General features: G+C 40.6%; 2 protein-coding genes across 2 annotated transcripts in view; one reads left to right on the forward strand and one right to left on the reverse strand.

Moving 5' to 3' along the window:
* Positions 1-17,312, forward strand: part of LOC135462818 (intermembrane lipid transfer protein VPS13C-like) — a 33,008-nt gene extending 15,696 nt beyond the window's left edge. Inside the window, exons 4-20 of the mRNA XM_064740097.1 lie at positions 1,255-1,356; positions 2,075-2,244; positions 2,369-2,428; positions 3,525-3,605; positions 5,538-5,592; positions 6,433-6,563; positions 6,826-6,932; positions 7,536-7,707; positions 8,456-8,518; positions 8,935-9,040; positions 9,514-9,614; positions 9,978-10,039; positions 11,403-11,480; positions 12,088-12,289; positions 13,321-13,379; positions 14,592-14,744; positions 17,014-17,312. Coding sequence (XP_064596167.1) covers positions 1,255-1,356; positions 2,075-2,244; positions 2,369-2,428; positions 3,525-3,605; positions 5,538-5,592; positions 6,433-6,563; positions 6,826-6,932; positions 7,536-7,707; positions 8,456-8,518; positions 8,935-9,040; positions 9,514-9,614; positions 9,978-10,039; positions 11,403-11,480; positions 12,088-12,289; positions 13,321-13,379; positions 14,592-14,744; positions 17,014-17,161 — 1,850 coding nt within the window. The 3' untranslated portion in view covers positions 17,162-17,312. The remainder of the gene's footprint in view (positions 1-1,254; positions 1,357-2,074; positions 2,245-2,368; positions 2,429-3,524; positions 3,606-5,537; positions 5,593-6,432; positions 6,564-6,825; positions 6,933-7,535; positions 7,708-8,455; positions 8,519-8,934; positions 9,041-9,513; positions 9,615-9,977; positions 10,040-11,402; positions 11,481-12,087; positions 12,290-13,320; positions 13,380-14,591; positions 14,745-17,013) is intronic.
* A 1,955-nt stretch (positions 17,313-19,267) lies between these two features.
* On the reverse strand, positions 19,268-19,672 carry LOC135462987 (glycine and tyrosine-rich protein-like). The gene has a single exon (XM_064740312.1). It carries the CDS (start codon positions 19,670-19,672, stop codon positions 19,268-19,270), a length of 405 nt encoding a protein of 134 aa, XP_064596382.1.
* Between the last annotated feature and the right edge of the window lie 1,011 nt (positions 19,673-20,683).

A 20,683-nucleotide genomic window follows, 5' to 3' on the forward strand; every position in this document is an offset into this window, starting at 1 on the left:
CACAAAGAGTTTCACTTAACACTTACCTTGCTAGTTACATCTGATATCAGTGGAAATTTCCACACAGGTTGTTGTAGTAATATTTTCTAACGTATTCTAGTTTGTCTTTGGGCGTTTGTTGTGTACTTTTAGGCTCCAAAACTACGTGGTAAATATCCACAAAGAGTTTCACTTAACACTTACCTTTGCCACTTACATCTGATATCAGTGGAAATTTCCACACAATGTACAAGTCAAACAGGAAGTATCGCTGTTGACGGAGAGAAACTTGCAAGTTTTGTAAGACAATAACTTTCAATAATAGTTTGGATTGATGTTCACAATGTGTAGTCTCTCCTGGCTTACTGTGTGGGGGAAGATTGATGCATCCTCAGGACGCATCAGTAGCGAATCTACTGCGTCCTTTCCAATTTCTTTGCGTCAGAGACGCAGGATGCACGCCTATCAACATCACTGGAGGTGTGGGACCAGCTTAGCGCTCCAAATTCGAGCTCACCCCCCAAACAGCTCCCCCAAAAGTTAATTAGACAGCTATTGCTGTTGATGTCATCCCCAGCAGGTTACCTTACCCCTTACACCTTAGCACACCTGTTCTTTTTAGCCATCTTTACGCCCGGAATTGAAAACTAAGAATGTGTTTTATACTTTCATATGTTAGGCCACATCCTAAGCTCAGTATGGAGAAATGAAAACCAAGCGTTTCATTTGTCCTTTAAAATAAGAATTGTGTCATGTGCTTTGGTCTTGAAAGTGTTTACCATTTCTTTGATTCGCCTAAATTTAGATAACAGCTTTACCAAAAAGTTTGAGTGAGGAAACTTGACATATGGAATTTATTTGCTGAGACTTTGTCCGAAAAGGGTATTCTTAAAGGCCATTAAAGGTAAAAAAAAAAAAAAAATATATATATATATATATATATATATATATATATATATTAACTTTGATACTGAAACTTGCATTTGTCCAGCATCTAAAGTATTTGTCTTAGATCCAAAAAAAAAAATTGTCAGTCATACAAGAAGAGTTTCTTAGCCAAGGACAAAATTTTATATCAACTACATGTACTGGAGAAAGTTTCAAATCAAAAAAAACAAACAAAAAACTGTAAGAATGCATTTTTCAGTGGGTAAATTATGTTCATTTCTCCTGATGAAGACATACTTTTTTCAGAGGGATGGGTATGACTGTTTAATTACATGTAGCTCAAATTTGACTCGATTTCCTTTTCTCTTGCTTTTTGGGTTTTTCCAGGGATCAAATATAATGAAGAGAAAGAAGAAAAAGCTAAACAGGAAGCCAAACAGAAGAAGCTCCAACAGATTGAAGATGCTAAGAAACTGGAGGCTGAAAAAGGTAGGACGTAGCAAAACTTTGTCTGTCAGGTGAAATATTACCTCCTTGATTAACTCACCTGTTTTGATCAGCTAGACTACTATTCTCAACTCACCTGTTTTGATCAGCTAGACTACTATTCTCAACTCACCTGTTACTGTTTTGATCAGCTAGACTACTATTCTCAACTCACCTGTTTTGATCAGCTAGACTACTATTCTCAACTCACCTGTTACTGTTTTGATCAGCTAGACTACTATTCTCAACTCACCTGTTACTGTTTTGATCAGCTAGACTACTATTCTCAACTCACCTGTTTTGATCAGCTAGACTACTATTCTCAACTCACCTGTTACTGTTTTGATCAGCTAGACTACTATTCTCAACTCACCTGTTACTGTTTTGATCAGCTAGACTACTATTCTCAACTCACCTGTTTTGATCAGCTAGACTACTATTCTCAACTCACCTGTTACTGTTTTGATCAGCTAGACTACTATTCTCAACTCACCTGTTACTGTTTTGATCAGCTAGACTACTATTCTCAACTCACCTGTTACTGTTTTGATCAACTCAGTTAATATCCTCAATTCACACATTTTTATCAACTCACCTATTTTGAACAGTGAATTACAATTGTCAACTCACCTGTTCTGATCAAATGAGCTAGTATCAACTCACCTACATATTATTTTCAATTCGTCTGTTCACCGTCCTGATCATGATTATTTAATCACAGACAAGCCTAAGGAGGAGAAGAAAGACTCCTTTGTGGAGAAGCTGGCGACTCAGGTGATCAAAAACCTCCAGGTACAGGTGAACAATGTCCACGTCCGGTTTGAGGACCGCTTCACTGACCCCCAACATCCCTTCGCCATCGGGGTCACCCTACAGGAGCTCAGCTTTAAGGTAATGCCTTAATGTTAATGTGCGATATTTTTCACCGTATTTATTGATTTGATTGTCTTTGCAGTATTGATAACACTGCATGTCATGTCTCACCTGCATTATCCGAGCCTACTTTATTTTGCAGACCACAGATGAGAACTGGAATCCTTGCGTGGTCAAAGATGCTGTCACTCAGATTTTCAAGGTGAGTTTTGATAAAAAGGATAGAATATGAGCGTCATGTCCGACATTCGTATACCATTCGTAGTCTGTAAAGGGCGTTCCAAGTCGATAATCGCAAGATCCATTTCCAAAGAAAGTTTAACACTAGCTCCCAAAGACAAAGGTATGGAAGAAATTATACAAATAGGAAATAAAGCCGGTAACACACAAGAGAAAAGCGGTCATCAGTTTTCAATGATGACGGGCAGACAATGGATATTCCAGGCATGAATTCTATATCAGACCTCCACTGCTCTCAACCTCATTGTTCTGTATTTACATGAACAGTCACTCATGACAGGATAGAAGTTCTGACAAATGCAACTACCTCATTCAAACATGAACTATCTCCTCCCACTGTCCACATGTCCACCTTGGACAGTTTCCTATAGAAGTGAATAAGTTGCAACAAAAAGATCAAGCATGTCTGAAATCATGAATATTAGCAGGATTCAAATTGAGGTCATCATTTTGATTTTGAGCTTCTGAAAACGAGGGAACGACCTGTCATTTTCAGCTTTGTTAAGTAACTACATAGAGTACAGGGTGTAACCTGCAGCGTGTCCACTAAGTCTAAGATAAAATTTCCAACTTTACTTGAGCGTTTATAGAGTGTCGATCTTACATTTAACAAGGAAGGTCACAGATGTGTGTACAGTCGGAGTTTTAGTCTCCATGTTAAAACTGTAGTTAAAAGTCACTTTGGTATAAATCCATTTCATGAAGGTGATTAACATATAAAAGTTGCAGACAAATAAATAAGACAAATTTATGCCGCTAAAAGAAGCAAAACTCTCCCTACCTGAGACAAGGTAACACTAACTTTGTGTTTCCTTTTGTTTTGTCAACTCTTGATTATTTTTTTTTTTAATGGTTTTTCGTTTTTTCAAACGAGTAATTTCCGATCATGTGAATATGTGTTCAACAGGAAGAGATTGTGCTTTATTCTTGTTTTTACAACGCTGGAAAATATTTATTCTGCCCATAAAACAACAATTTGAGTTGGTATCGACAAATAAATCAGTAAACTAATAAATAAATATACCAGTCAACCGAACAGATTTGTTTGTTTCTTGCAGCTGGTTAAATTGGAGTCTCTGGCTTTGTACTGGAACAGCAACACAACCATGTTGGATACAGTCCCTAAGGAAGAGATTATGGTGAGTGAGGGTGTATATCCTGGGATCAGGTTGATAGCGCCTTGGTGTGGGTACAACCGGCATTTCTCAGCTGGGAGACAAGCAAATCTTCTATGCTGGTCTGTACCATGTTGGATGGGATGAGTTTGATAGCGCCTTGGTGTGGATACAACCGGCATTTCTCAGCTGGGAGACAAGCAAATCTTCTATGCTGGTCTGTACCATGTTGGATGGAATCAGTTTGATAGCGCCTTGGTGTGGATACAACCGGCATTTCTCAGCTGGGAGACAAGCAGATCTTCTATGCTGGTCTGTACCATGTTGGATGGGATGAGTTTGATTGCGCCTTGGTGTGGATACAACCGGCATGTCTCAGCTGGGAGACAAGCAGATCTTCTATGCTGGTCTGTACCATGTTGGATGGGATGAGTTTGATAGCACCTTGGTGTGGATACAACCGGCATTTCTCAGCTGGGAGACAAGCAAATCTTCTATGCTGGTCTGTACCATGTTGGATGGAATCAGTTTGATAGTGCCTTGGTGTGGATACAACCGGCATTTCTCAGCTAGGAGACAAGCAAATCTTCTATGCTGGTCTGTACCATGTTGGATGGGATGAGTTTGATAGCGCCTTGGTGTGGGTACAACCGGCATTTCTCAGCTGGGAGACAAGCAAATCTTCTATGCTGGTCTGTACCATGTTGGATAGGATGAGTTTGATAGCGCCTTGGTGTGGGTACAACCGGCATTTCTCAGCTGGGAGACAAGCAAATCTTCTATGCTGGTCTGTACCATGTTGGATGGAATCAGTTTGATAGCGCCTTGGTGTGGATACAACCGGCATTTCTCAGCTGGGAGACAAGCAAATCTTCTATGCTGGTCTGTACCATGTTGGATGGGATGAGTTTGATAGCGCCTTGGTGTGGATACAACCGGCATTTCTCAGCTGGGAGACAAGCAAATCTTCTATGCTGGTCTGTACCATGTTGGATGGGATGAGTTTGATAGCGCCTTGGTGTGGATACAACCGGCATTTCTCAGCTGGGAGACAAGCAAATCTTCTATGCTGGTCTGTACCATGTTGGATGGGATGAGTTTGATAGCGCCTTGGTGTGGATACAACCGGCATTTCTCAGCTGGGAGACAAGCACATCTTCTATGCTGGTCTGTACCATGTTGGATGGGATGAGTTTGATAGCGCCTTGGTGTGGATACAACCGGCATTTCTCAGCTAGGAGACAAGCAAATCTTCTATGCTGGTCTGTACCATGTTGGATGGGATGAGTTTGATAGCGCCTTGGTGTGGGTACAACCGGCATTTCTCAGCTGGGAGACAAGCAAATCTTCTATGCTGGTCTGTACCATGTTGGATGGGATGAGTTTGATAGCGCCTTGGTGTGGATACAACCGGCATTTCTCAGCTGGGAGACAAGCAAATCTTCTATGCTGGTCTGTACCATGTTGGATGGGATGAGTTTGATAGCGCCTTGGTGTGGATACAACCGGCATTTCTCAGCTGGGAGACAAGCAAATCTTCTATGCTGGTCTGTACCATGTTGGATGGGATCAGTTTGATAGCGCCTTCGTGTGGGTACAAATGAAAACTTCTTGAGTGGACGAAGTGGTTAGCATGCCAGTAGGGTGCATTGATCCTGGAGCCTCTCACCAATGTGGTTGCTATGAGTTCTAATTCAGCTCATGCTGGCTTCCTCTCCGGCCGGAGATGGGAATGTCTGACAGCAACCTGCGAATGGTCGTGGGTTTCCCCCAGGCTCTGCGCACTTTCCTTCCACTATAATGCTGGCCACCGCCGAATAAGTGAAATATTCTTGACTACGGAGTAAAAGACCAAACAAATAAATAAACAAGAACCAAGTAAATAGATTAATTACTTCATATATGCTTTTCAGAGCCTTGTATTTTGCATATTTATTAAAAAAGTTTTCTTTGCAGCTTAACCTGAAGAACAATGTGATAACCCCACAGCACAAGCCAGACTACCAGTACTGTGAGTTGTCTCCCCTTATTTTACCTCGCTTTCAGGTTTATAAATTGTATTGTGTTGTCAGGGAGACTTTGTGCAAGTACTTCATTGTCGTGGTTAAACCAGCTCAAGTTTTTGTGAAGAAATGGAGAATTTGTGCAGTAATTTCTTAAATCAACTGAATGTGTATTTATCTTTGATTTGTTCAAGTTTAGGTAAACGCCAAGAAATGGTGTTTATTGAATTGTTCCAGTAAAACAGGATTGAGAGCCCAGTGTCATCTGGTGGTCATACTGTTAAACACATCTCCTATCTGAAAATTAATCCTGTGCAATGAAGTCAAAGCTGCCGAATTCCTACATAGAAATGATAGAGGCTTAAATGTAGGGTTTTTGAGATTCCCTGCAGAGTGACACACGCATAAACATAGGCTTTTGGAAATTCCCTGCCCCTGTTGTTTTTAGGACTTCCCTGCTCTTGTAGGTCTTTCGATACTGCATAGGACGTTACTGTATTTTCACCTGTCATCTTTGAGTTAGTTTTTTGTGACACAGTTTGCTCGATTCTGATTCATTTGTCCACCTTAAAGGACATGTGAGGTATTTTATAATGAACTTTGATTAATTGCTTGTCAGATTAACTTGGCATCAAAAGTGCCTGTATTGTTTACAAGGGCTTTAGGTTCTTCTGGAGAGGCATTTCTGCTTCCCAGTTTCCTCCAGCCAGTATACTGATACAAATGTCACATGGGTCAAATGTTTGTGACGAATCAACCTATGAACCAATCAATCTGCCAAAAAAAAATAAAAGTTTATAGTCAAAAAGTATGTTTTCCATTGTTACTTTTGTATTTTGTTGTTTTAGTGATCCGGCCGATCTCCTCCGTGGCACATCTCAGATTGAATACTAAGCCTGACGCCACAAACTTCAGCATTCCCAAGATCCTCCTCACCATCGTGTTTGATGACATCACAGTCGCTCTTGCCAAGTTGCAAGTAAGCCATTGCTCTATCATGCTATCAGGCTAGTCAGATATGTGCGCAAATTTCCTTCTTGGTTTTGCCAAGTGCCAGGTATAATTATTTATTTTTTTTTTAGCTCATCAAAAAGCACACATCATCAGGAATCTAGTTTCTTCGAAAAAAACTTGTTAAGTGAATATGGAAGGACCATTCTTGTCTTTTAGTATGGGGTAAAACATCATGTGATCTGATAAATAAGTCAAATGTCATTTTTTCCCATTTTTTTTTTTTTTAGTATAATGATATTCTTCAACTGCTGGAAGGTTTTGAGAGGCTGGAACTGCTGAGCATCTACAGGAAGTACAGGCCTGATGTGCCTCGCAAAGGCAACGCCTCCACCTGGTGAGTAACCAAACAAGGGAGACAACTCAGTGGCTGCACAGGGCCGAGAAATGTGCAGCATCCTGTATGAAGTGCAATGTTGGCTCTATGTGACTGGATGACAAAAGGCAAGGTGTCAAATTTACAGATGCCATATTTTACCGGTGGCCATTTGCCATCTATCACATTGTGGTCATTGCTCTGGACTTACTCTATATGCTGTAGTCTTTAGATATTGTTGTTTTTCTGATTGCCCTGGAGTATCCAGGTTTTTGCACAGGCTGTAGCCAGTCACTTTCCGGTACATTCCAAGTTCCTCCACCCATAAGTATTATCCCATTGTTTTTTTCAGTTTTCGCCAGAGTTACAAAAATTTGTAACATTGGCCTGCACTGTTTTGAACCTACAATGCTTTTTTTTTTTTAAATGAAATAAACCTGAATGCCGTTATTTATGTATTAAAGTGGCATATTCTGTAGTATCACATTAACACCAGTCAGATAAATGCATAAAAATGAGGTCATTAACCTTTGGATGTGGTGTTAACTGTACGACATTAAAACCCATCCACTCACACATACATACATACATAGCACTGTGGCTGTTTTCTCCTGTTCCCACCAGGTGGCACTTTGCCTACAAGAGCGTTCTGGAGGAAACTGTACGCCGGCGTCGGCGGATGTGGTCGTGGGAGCACATCTCCCATCACCGACGCACGATGAAGCAGTACAGGCAGGCGTACATACAGAAGCTGGACCAGAAGAAAATATCAGCAGAAACCCAGAAAAAGCTTGAGGTCAGTTTTGGCACAATTTTAGATTGACGGTCAATTTCGACACATTATCAAAAAGCAGGAATGATTGACAGTCAATTTCGACACATTATCAAAAAGCAGAAAAGATTGAGGCCTAAACTCGCAAGAGGTTAGAAGTTTCAAAGTCCAGAAGGGGCCTCTGTGGCTCAGTTAGTTTGTGCGTTAGTGCAGCGTAAAAGTCTCTCACCAATGCGGTCGCTGTCAGTTCAAGTCCAGCTCATGCTGGCTTCCTCTCCAGCCATAAGTGGAAAGGTCTGTCAGCAACCTGCAGATAGTTGTGGGTTTCCTCTAGGGTCTGCCTGTTTTCCCCCCCACCATAATGCTGGCCGCGGTCGTAGAAGTGAAATGTTCTTGAATACGGCACCAAAGTAACCAAAGTCTTGAGTAAAACATCAATCAAATAATAAATAAAATAAATCCAAATCCAGAAAGCAACTAGAGATCAGTTTTAGTACATTATGGAAACATAAAATGACGAAAATTGAATTTTGGCATATTTGCAAATCCTCAAACACACTAGAAATAAGTATTGGCTCATTATCAAAACCCCAAAAAACAATTTGACTTCAGTTTGGGTACATTATCAACAGATAATAAAAAGATTAGACAATTTTCTCATCTTATCATCAAAACACTGAAAAGACAAGAGATCAATTTTAGCACATTATTTTGTGTAGAAATGTGTTTATTTGGTTATTATATATTTAGTATATATTTGTTTTGTCAACAGGAAGGGGAGAAAACTCTGGATGTGTTCAGTATAACAATCATGAGACAGCAGGCTGAGGTGGAGGTGAGTGATCTACATGTGTTTACACTCTGCTGAGTGGCTGCTCATCACATACGTCTGCATTTATCGCATTCAGTTTTCAAATCGGCTTTTTGCCACTTTCTGGCAAACACTCAATGTGGTAATATTTCTGTACTCTTAATTTTTAAGAATTAAAAAATTACACAATTTTATGTGTTTGTTTGACTGGAAGATGGAATCTTTTTTTTTTTCCTCAGTGCTCGAGAAGGGTGCAAAAAGAAAAGAGACAGCTCCTCTAACTTGTGGGAAATGTACAATATCTTGTGGAATCATTGTAGAGATGTTTTCTAAAAGTTACTGGCCGTCGTATTGATGTATTTTGGAGTTACACAAGTTAGTGGCCACGTTACTGACAACTCTTCACTGTCAAATGGTAACGCTATTTTTGTCACCAACAGGCAGCCAAACTAGGAGCCAAGCGTAAAGAGGAAGGAGGCGGAGGCTGGTTTGGGGGTTTATTTGGCGGCAAGAAGAAAAAAGCTGCTAAGGAAGAAAACCAAATTCGTAAGTTTTGCTCACCCTAACAAAGTATCTTTCACACAAAGTGTCTTTCAAAGTACTGCAGGTATTGAACTCAGAGTTCATTTGCACAGTGAAAAGTTTTTTGAAGACCATTGTCTTCATTCCGAATAATGTGCATATCAGTACACAACACATGGAATGTCTGTCTGTAACTTATCGAGTCGTGAAATGAACATAGGGCAGATGCAGTTTCATACAGTTTGTAGAATTCACCAGATTACACCGTGTTAAGACGTGTGGCTGTGGTGGCAGGGATACGTGAAAAGCGTTATCTTGAATGAGTCAATTAGCAAGTTGCACTCTTGTCTGTGAAGGCGACTTGAGGGAAAAGTGCTCGCAGAGCCAAAAAAGGATGTGTCTTTTGATCCTGGTTTTGTGATATTTTTATGTCTTTTGATCCTATTTTTATGTCTTCTGATCCTATATTTGTGATATTTTTTCTTTTGTTTTTGCAGAAAATCAGCTCAAGGAAGCATATACAGCAGAGGAGAAAGCAAAACTGTATGCTGCCATTGGTTACCAAGAGAATGAAGGGGACATAACTCTGCCCAAGGAGGTAATACATCTGTTAAGGCCCAATGCTGCCACAGATACAACAACCTACATGTACGACCTCCGCGATTTGCCACAGTCTTTTGATAGTTGCCAATCACAGCCAGTTTTACGCTTCGCTGACTGAACCCAGATCTTGAGAAATTTTTGCAGTCACACCTAAACTCTCTCCACCTACTTGCATGCATCACAGTTTTCAAATGTTGCTTGGCTAAGAATGTCTTCAAGGCAATATTTTTCTTTTTCTCTCAAAGATATATGTTAAAATAATTCATAGTTGGCAAAGGAATTCTGTTATACAATTTTGAAAGTAATATCTTTGAGGCCTAAATGATATTTATATTTTTTTCTATTCTTTTCCCCCAAGTTTGTGGCTGTTCGTGTGGTGACAAAATTGAACACAGTCTGTCTGGCGATCAGAGATGCCAAGTAAGTCGTCATATATCTTCATACATTGTAACTAGTGCGGTGGGCAGGTTTTTGCTGCACACTGCAGAGGAGGAAAAAGTCGATGTCAGATGAATCTTGTTCATGGGTTAAAGGTTAAGCTTTTTTGTTTTTAGCTCCTGTACATGTATAATGGGCTCTTGTACATGGCTGAAAGGTTAAGCTTTTTACTCTTTGGCTCCTCTATATGTATAATGGGCTCTTGTACATGGGTTGAAGGTTAAGGATTTTTGTTTTTAGCTCCTGTACATGTATAATGGGCTCTTGTACATGGGTTGAAGGTTAAGGATTTTTGTTTTTAGCTCCTGTACATGTATAATGGGCTCTTGTACATGGATTGAAGGTTAAGGATTTTTGTTCTTAGCTCCTGTACATGTATAATGGGCTCTTGTACATGGGTTGAAGGTTAAGGATTTTTGTTTTTAGCTCCTGTACATGTATAATGGGCTCTTGTACATGGGTTGAAGGTTAAGGATTTTTGTTTTTAGCTCCTGTACATGTATAATGGGCTCTTGTACATGGCTGAAAGGTTAAGCTTTTTAGTCTTTGGCTCCTCTATATGTATAATGGGCTCTTGTACATGGGTTGAAGGTTAAGGTTTTTTGTTTTTGGCTCCTGTACATGTATAATGGGCTTCTGTACATGGCTGAAAGGTTAAGCTTTTTAGTCTTTGGCTCCTCTATATGTATAATGGGCTCTTGTACATGGCTGAAAGGTTAAGCTTTTTATTCTTTGGCTCCTCTATATGTATAATGGGCTCTTGTACATGGGTTGAAGGTTAAGGATTTTTGTTTTTACCTCCCTGTCGTGTATAATGGGCTCTCTCTTTTTTTTTTAGCTCCATATTCTCTTAATCAAATGGTTGCAGTAGCCGCTCATAGAACGTGGATAGCTAATGGTGGGCAGTGATTGTCATATTAAAGACCACTTCAAATAACTCCTTGACAAGAGAAAGCATATCCTCTTTATCAAATGGTTGCAGTAGCCACTCATAGAACATGGATAGCTAATGGTGGGCAGTGATTGTCATATTAAAGACCACTTCAAATAACTCCTTGACAAGAGAAAGCATATCCTCTTTATCAAATGGTTGCAGTAGCCACTCATAGAACATGGATAGCTAATGGTGGGCAGTGATTGTCATATTAAAGACCACTTCAAATAACTCCTTGACAAGGAAGCTGTTTTACTACCATTGCTCAACATTTGGGCAGCCATTCACAGGCTTGCAGTTCCCACCTCTAGCACATGGATAGTTATGTTTTTGGAGTTGTGTTTTGACGCGGAGGGTTTATTTCAAGCCTGTAAGGGAAGGAAAATTTTCACGAATATATATCTTTTTCAGAGATTCACAGATCATGAAGGTTCAACTGACGGACGTTTTCACTTCATTTTCCCAAAGGCCTGCGGCCAGTGCTGTCAAGTAAGTGTCAGGTGTTACACAAGAACGTGAAGCCCTTTTTTTTACAGGTGTCATAGTTTGTATGATCCACTGTTATGGTCTCATTATGGCATGGCGTTGTCCGTCCGCTCTTCCATCCATTTGTATACTGTTTGACATTACAGCTGTAGTTACAGAATCACTTGAATTAGAGTTTGGTCAGTTTTTGTCGCTATATGTACCATCGCTTTAAAATGTACAGATATGCCCCTTTTTGGGAACAATTGCTTCGTGTGAGAAGGCTTCACTTAGAGCGGGAAATAGGAGGATTGTGTGCATTCTGATGTTCTGAAGGCTGCGTCTGTTATTCACCTTATCCTGACAAATGACTATCCTGAGGTTCCGAATGAGTTTTGTCATGGTTTTAGCAGGTCTTTAACAATTCACAACCAATACATGACTCTGGACATGTGGCTCATTTCAACCAGGGAAAACGTTTTCTCTAAATGGGAATAAAATTATCCATTTTGACATAAATGTCAAGGAAATGATATTAATAAAAAAAAAGCAAAAACAAATGATAAATGAATAAGAAAATAACACCCAAGGTAAAAAAAAAATGGGTGTGTTTTTTTATTTTGTTTGACAGAGTGGAGGCTAAGATGGATAAGATGACTGTGTTCGGGTCCCCGCAGAGTGGCATCACCCCCAAAATGGTGCTCTCTCAGACGAAGGAGGCGAACAAAGTCTACTCATTGGTCGACCTTCTGTTTGAGACAAACCCGCTGGATGGAGCCTGTGACACCAGGATTAACGTCAACGCTCGGCCAGTTGAGATCATTTATGATGCGGTTAGTGCCAAGTTCAGGTTGATTTTTGTGTTCAGAATTAAATGTTCAGTTGGAGACCATTTCATGGCAGAATAGGACATGGTCAGGTTTTGTGATGATTTATGGGTTTTTGTGTTTAAAATTAAATGTTCAGTTGGAGACCATTTCAGGGCGGAATAGGACATGGTCAGGTTTTGTGATGATTTATGGATTTTTGTGTTTAGAATTAAATGTTCAATTGGAGACCATTTCAGGGCAGAATAGGACATGGTCAGGTTTTGTGAGGATTTATGGATTTTTGTGTTTAGAATTAAATGTTCAGTTGGAGACCATTTCATGGCAGAATAGGACATGGTCAGGTTTTTTGAGGATTTATGGATTTTTTGTTTAGGATTAAATGTTCAGTTGGAGACCATTTCATGGCAGAATAGGACATGCTCAGGTTTTGTGATGATTTATGGATTTTTGTGTTTAGAATTAAATGTTCAGTTGGAGACCATTTCATGGCAGAATAGGACATGGTCAGGTTTTGTGAGGATTTATGGACTTTTTGTTTAGAATTAAATGTTCAGTTGGAGACCATTTCAAGGCAGAATAGGACATGGTCAGGTTTTGTGATGATTTATGGATTTTTTCTCAAGTTACACTATTCTCTACTGTCTTTTTAGACAAGTGTCTCTCAGTCTGTGGAGTTGGTCACAATTTTTCTTGTTATCCCTTGTAAATTTCACAGAAAGTTGACATAAATCTTCACGATGACATTTGCAAATGACAAATTTCAAGTTTGTACAATGTATGAATTTTTTGTTATGTTAGTTATGGAGTTGTAAACACATTTTTTTGTAGTATTTTCTTTACTTTCCAAGGTTTTTATTTGCGTCGTGGGACATATATTTACGGTTATATGATGACGGACAAGTTTGACAAGGATTGTGTTTTTTTTTTGTAAAAATTATGTGCAATATCTCACCTTTAGTTTAAAGTGAATGAAAATGGTGCTTATAGGTGTTAAAACTAGCATGTAACCATGTTTCTGCCTCTGCCCTCCACAGGTGACGGTCAACTCTCTCGCCGATTTCTTTAAACCCCCAGAAGAGGTTTACCTCAAACAGTGAGTGAAAAAATTGGTCCTTAGATTTCCGTGACGTTAGCTTTGGGAGAGTTTTGTTTAACAGTTGGAGATGACTCCAAACTAACATCGGAGTGTGCTCCTGTAAATCTATAAACCTGATGCAGTTTACACGGGAAAATGGTGACCCCTCAAGTCAAACAGAAATTGTGACCCCTCAACTCCATCTACACAAAAATAAATTAGTAGTCACATGATCCTTATCTTACCAAGTGAGGAAATGGGGATCAGATGCTGTCAGTGTCGGTGTCCAGATGCTGTCAGTGTTGGTGTCCAGTCAGTGTCAGTGTCCAGTTGCTGTCAGTGTCATTGTACAGTTGCTGTCAGTGTACAGTTGCTGTCAGTGTTGGTGTCCAGTCAGTGTCAGTGTCCAGTTGCTGTCAGTGTCAGTGTCCAGTTGCTGTCAGTGTCAGTGTCCAGTCGCTGTCAGTGAAGTTTCTGGCTTATCATAGGGTTGCAGTGGCCACCCATAGTGCACAGATAGCCAACCGTCGGCAGCGTTTTGCATTAAGGACCAAGAAAGTTTTTTTACCTCATAGCTTAACATTTCCTCAGCCACTCAAAGGGTTGCAGTTCCAACCCGTAGTACAAGGATTGCCAGGTGCAGTTTAGGATTTGTATATCAAATATTTTTGTGGTAAATTTGTGCACAAACTCCCCACAGTGTCTCTTACCCATGCAATATTATACATCTCCATAACCCCGTCTTTTGCCCTCGCTGCGTCTCGGGCCTCAGCCAGTAAGCTGTCGACTGTGCCCGTGTGACTGTTTGGGCAGGCTAATGTGCTCGCACGACCACTCTGCTAGGACCAGCATCATGTCCACATGTGGGAAAGTTTATCATTATCTTGCCAAGTGTCAGTGGTTTTACCCTGTGTGCTCTGATTTCTACCCTCATATACCGAAATTCCTCAAGCTTTGCACAAATGAAAGACCAACTTCAAGTGCATTTTATGCACATCTTCAATTTGATTTTGAGTCACTTGGATTCGCCAGATTGATCGCTTTACAAAAAGTAGAGTTTTATGTGTCAACACAGCATAATGCCTTCAGGATACGTTTGCGAACATGAAAAAAGGTCAAAGAATTACAGTTAGTGAAAAGTCCTTGAGCTTGGCAGTACACAACAATAAAACAGGCTCGCCTGAGGCAAAATAACACACACTGTTGTCATCGCCCTTGTTTTTCCTGCAGACTGTCGCAAGCGGCCATGGCAAAGTTTGAGGAGATCAAGGAGCAGTCAGCTACAGGGTTACAATATGCCATTGAACAGAGGAAGTTCACCGCCATCAATGTCGATCTCAAGCCGTCCTGCGTCATCGTGCCACATAAAGGATTCTACAAGTCGTAAGTATGCATGTGCTCATTGTAGCGTGGGCTCAGCAGTTGTGCTCTCCCCCAGGAGCTCTCATGAGTCAGTGTGGATGTTCACATTGTAGCATAGCTCAGCAGTTGTGCTGTCCCCCAGGAGCTCACATAAGTCAGTTTGGATGTGCACATTGTAATGTAGTTCAGCAGATGTACTCTCCGCCAGGAGCTCTCTTAAGTCAGTTTGGATGTGCACATTGTAGCATAGCTCAGCAGTTGTGCTCTCCCTCAGGAGCTGTCACAAGTCAGTTTGGATGTGCACATTGTAGCATTGCTCAGCAGTTGTGCTCTCCCCCAGGAGCTCTCATAAGTCATTTTGGATGTGCACATTGTAGTGTAGCTCAGCAGTTGTGCTCTCCCCCAGGAGCTCTCATAAGTCATTTTGGATGTGCACATTGTAGTGTAGCTCAGCAGCTGTACTCTCTGCCAGGAGCTGTCATAAGTCAGTATGGTTGTGCACATTGTAGCATAGCTCAGCAGTTGTACTCTCTGCCAGGAGCTGTCATAAGTCAGTTTGGATGTGCATATTGTAGCATAGCTCAGCAGTTGTGCTCTCCCTCAGGAGCTGTCATAAGTCAGTTTGGATGTGCACATTGTAATGTAGCTCAGCAGTTGTACTCTCTGCCAGGAGCTGTCATAAGTCAGTATGGTTGTGCACATTGTAGCATAGCTCAGCAGTTGTGCTCTCCCTCAGGAGCTGTCACAAGTCAGTTTGGATGTGCACATTGTAGCATTGCTCAGCAGTTGTGCTCTCCCCCAGGAGCTCTCATAAGTCATTTTGGATGTGCACATTGTAGTGTAGCTCAGCAGTTGTGCTCTCCCCCAGGAGCTCTCATAAGTCATTTTGGATGTGCACATTGTAGTGTAGCTCAGCAGCTGTACTCTCTGCCAGGAGCTGTCATAAGTCATTTTGGATGTGCACATTGTAGTGTAGCTCAGCAGTTGTTCTCTCCCCCAGGAACTGACATAAGTCAGTTTGGATGTGCACATTGTAGTGTAGCTCAGCAGCTGTACTCTCTGCCAGGAGCTGTCATAAGTCAGTTTGGATGTGCACATTGTAATGTAGCTCAGCAGTTGTACTCTCTGCCAGGAGCTGTCATAAGTCAGTATGGTTGTGCACATTGTAGCATAGCTCAGCAGTTGTGCTCTCCCTCAGGAGCTGTCATAAGTCAGTTTGGATGAAATATTATTTCTTACAAATTGGTTGAAATTTGTGTTCATCATATGGAGAGTTGTATTTCATGGAAGTGAAATGAGTGCTCCACACGTAGCAGAAATGAGGGCTCCACATGTAGCAGAAATGAGGGCTCCACACGTAGCAGAAATGAGGGCTGCACACGTAGCAGCTGGGTGCCACTGTTTTTGAGATAAAATTGTAATTCTGGCTTCCTCTCCAGTTGAGAGGAAGCCAAGATGTGTCAGCAACATGGTGGCCATGGGTTTTCTCCAGGGCTCTACTCGGTTTCCTCCTACAGTTGGGCTGAACGTTATCATATTAGTGAAGCATTTACAGTACAGCATTAAACATCAATCAAATAAAAAATCAATTAAGATGAAATTGGGAAAGTGCTTTAGCTAACCTGGATGTTTGACGTCCTGAACACAGAAATAATTAATTTCAGGATTAAATCAGCCAGTTTCATCATCCAATTAATGTAAACCCATTTTCAAACTTTCAGTCTCATCTTGTGGCGGGCTTTTTAACTATTGGCTAAATTTGAGCATCTGGGGGCAATTCCACACGGCCATTTCTGACTTAAGTCAAACACTGAAATATGAGCATAAAGCTTATTTGTCGGCTTTAGAAATTAAAATTTTGTCCACCTCATCAGTAATACCTGAAGACAAAAGTTTCCAAAGTTTTACTTCCAGAACCAAAAACTAAACATTGCAATGAGGTTTTAAAATTTGAGCTTAAGTCAGAAATGGAATTGGCCACTGTTTCCACAAAGACCTTTTTGACTTGTGTCAAAATTTAAAAACTCTGTACCATGCTTTATAGTTTTTTGTGAGGTGAGATTTGGACACATTTGTCTTATGATAACATTGATAGGGCGTACAGAATTTTGATTTCTAAAACCCCAAAATAGGCCTTGAGATCGTACTTCAAATTCCGACTTAAGTCAGAAATGGCTTTGTGGGATCATCCCCTGTTTTTGGATGAAAGAAAAATGCCTGTGTTTTACCCTGTTGGTGTGCTTTTCATTTTTATTATTAAAATGTATCTTTGTTTTTCTTTTCTTTCCAGTGATGTAGCTGTCTTAGTTCTGGATCTGGGTAACCTGAAGATCAACAGTGAGAAGAACAAATCACAGGCTCCAAAAGAGAGGGTGAGTAGTGCAGGAAGTGATAGTAAATCTTGTCAACATGTCCCATGGTTCAGTCATGGGAGATAACTCTTGTGCTACATGTTAGGTGTTTAGTCAGCTCCCAAATTAGTAGTTAACTTTATTTCCTTGTTTTACTGGCGTGTGATGGACAAACCTAGAGAAGGGTGAAGCTTAAAGTGTTCCTAAGGCTGTTTTTCCAACTTTTTTTTCATAATTGGGAAGTATCATGCAGAAGGTTGATCTCATTTCTTAAACTATTATTGTGACTAATTATTCATCAATTATCATCATCATCATAAACCTTTATCATCATCGTAAACATTATCACCATTGTCATCATCATAATTAGCCTGAGTAATTGTTGTCTTTCACAAGTACTGTGTATACCGTTACATTTGTTTTTTGTAAGGTTTCTTAGTTATTCATATTGTGGCATTCATTCTATAACTTCATCCGTGTCACATGTAATATTTTCTAAATGGTTGACACCAATAGTGTTTTGCTGTGATAGAAGTTCATGTGTAATTTGTAGTGTATTTGTTTTCAACAGATGATACGCTTTTGCTGAAGAAGGTTGTTTAACTTTTGCTTCTCTGATTATCTCCCTTTTCTGTTGTTGTTGTTTGACTGACTAACAGTTCAGAATGGCAATCGCCCGGGTGATGAACAGTCGACGAAGAGACAAATCCATGCAAATAGTGAAACTGGTATTGAAATCTTTGCAGGGTGGCAGAGAAATTTGGATGAGAATTTTGTGTTTCCAGCACCGGGGTTTATTGGGCATACGGTTGTAATGTCTGTGTGTATCAAATTGTGCGATTTTGATGCTGTGAATTCTGGGCACTTTCAGGCGGGGTTATGGGTTATGATACTTGCACATAAAGCCAAAAACTGTATATACTGTATTCATGTTTCATTGATTGTGTTAGTTTACCATAAAGCACGTCCCATGCTCACGAAACTGTCTCGGACCTAAGTCTGACGTTTTGGACTTATCTTTTAAACAGTATACAGCCTTACAAAGTGTTACTTACCTGAATAATTTTTATCTTAAGCTTACATGAGAAAATTGAAAATTAGTGCTTGAGCTCTAAAAATAAGTTGTAGAGTAATATTACAAGGTAACATAAAATTAAACTCAAGTCTAAAAACAGCTTTGTGTCCTGGGACCAAAGGTTTAAATTTGTCTCTGATGAGTGCAGCTAACTGTGAGGGCCTTGTACATGTATATGGGAACAGACATCTGCAGGCAGATTCCTATTTTGCGGCTCATTTTGCGATAGAAACATCGCAGTGTGATGGGAAAAGCCCTCTAACGAGGCTGCAGGCTTGAATCCAACTCTACATTGTGGCTGTTTTGGCTTTGGCATGATCGAGTCATCGGGTGCAGTTGATACAGGCCCTCTTGGGTTTCATGTATCAGATACACAAGAGAAAATTTTATTTCAATTAATGCAGTTACGGTAAATGACCAAGAATTTTGCACATGACTAATGTATTGATTTTGCCTGATTGTGAGAGTTCTATTGGTCTGTCGTATAGAAAGGTGTTTGAGGTTTTGTTTGGAAGGCGCTGTAATATTAGGTGCTGTAATATTAGGTGCTGTAATATCAGGTGCTGTAATATTAGGTGCTGTAATATCCTAATGGGAAGATGCCAGTTTCAGCACCAAAAGTAGTTTCTTTTGGCATTTATCTGCCAGTACAAATGCACCTTTTGGAACACAGTTTATCGGAGCTTGATACTTTACACTCAGGGCCTAGTTGTTCGAAACTGTATTACCTATTATGTACAGGTATTAAGTCATATTTTATATTTAAAACTTTAGCCTAACTCAGCAGCCAGCACAGTTGTCCAAAGTCAAAGTATATCTGCAGCAGTTTTAGTTTATATTTAAAGCATTAATACACAGTTTGTTAAATACAAAATCGAAGACTTAAACCAGTTTTGAACAACCCTGCCCTGGACAGTAAAGCATTTTGTGTATTTTTGTATAAACTGTCAACTGTTGTGTTGCTCTATTGTACAAATCTTGGTGATGTGTGTATTTTGTGGGTTGTCACAGTGTATGGTGTCTGGTTTTCTCTCTCGACAGGCTGCTGTTTTGTGGCATTTGTTTCATAGCACATTACTCTAAATATCATTTTTGTTCACGCACCTATCCACACTTCATTACAGGAACTGCGTTGGTGGGGATCCGCCCTGTTGGCGGGGATCCCTCCTGTTGGCGGGGGATCTGCCCTGTTGGCGGGGATCCCTCCTGTTGGCGTGGATCCCTCCTGTTGGCGGGGGATCCCCCCTGTTGGCGGGGATCCCTCCTGTTGGCGGGGGATCCCCCCTGTTGGCGTGGATCCCCTGTTGGCGGGGGTCCCTCCTGTTGGCGTGGATCCCCCTGTTGGCGTGGATCCCCCTGTTGGCGGGGATCCCTCCTGTTGGCGTGGATCCCCCTGTTGGCGTGGATCCCCCTGTTGGCGGGGATCCCTCCTGTTGGCGTGGATCCCTCCTGTTGGCGGGGGATCCCCCCTGTTGGCGGGGATCCCTCCTGTTGGCGGGGATCACTCCTGCTGCTCTATTCATAAGCACAGACTTTCTGGAAAACTTTGTTTCATTATTTTTTTCATCAAGCTGTGACTCAAGACCTCTGGTGTTTTTGTCACAGGATTTTCTACAGCACCTTTATTTATACATGTACCAGTTACAAATGACTATGTACATGATCCAGGGAATTGGACGATTCCCCCGTTCTTGCTTCTTAAGGGGTCTTGGTGACAATAATTGAGCAGTTGACGATGCTCCTTTGGCCTTTTGCTAGGTTGCATTCGTTAAAGACCACATACTTCCTTGCCCACTATCAGTATGATGTACATGGATCTATCTGCCGCCGTCATATAAGTGAAATATTCTTGAGTTTGATGTAAAACACCAATCAAATATGTAAGCTAATACATGTATCTGTGTGTCACATGTGAGACAGTTTGTTAGTGACTTGCCAAAGGTTTCGCCAGGCACTCCGGATTCCTCCACCCATAATACTGTCTGTGTGGTGTAATTCTTGAGTATGGCGATAAACAACATTCAGATAATAAGTAAATGTTGATGTGCCTTTTTCATTGCTTGGGAAGGTCCGAGAAGGTCCTTCAGTTGAATCCCGTGTTGCTCTTAGAAATAAACAACTCTTGGAAATTTGTTTAATAATTGCTCAGAAAGGTATGAGTTACTGTAACTATTCATGGAGTTTGCACAATTTGTACTTTATACGCTGCCATGGTAACGGGTGAAATATTTTAGAATACAAATGAAATGGACATACACACATGTACATGTATTTAAAGCCACTGCAATCTTATTTAATACCATTTGCTATACTACACATGTAATGGATTTAACTAATTAAACTTTTGAATATTTTAATTATTTGTTAAGTGGTTGTCTATTAAACATTCTAAAACGTTTGGCATCTGACTAGCGACATTCACATCAAAGAAGTAGGAGTACAAGTATTTTCCTGATGTTGATAAACTGTGAGTCTGACACTTACACTCACACACACACACACACACACACACACACACACACACACATATACAC

The sequence above is a fragment of the Liolophura sinensis genome, chromosome 2, assembly GCF_032854445.1.
Source record: "Liolophura sinensis isolate JHLJ2023 chromosome 2, CUHK_Ljap_v2, whole genome shotgun sequence".
NCBI classification, from domain to species: Eukaryota; Metazoa; Mollusca; class Polyplacophora; order Chitonida; family Chitonidae; genus Liolophura; species Liolophura sinensis.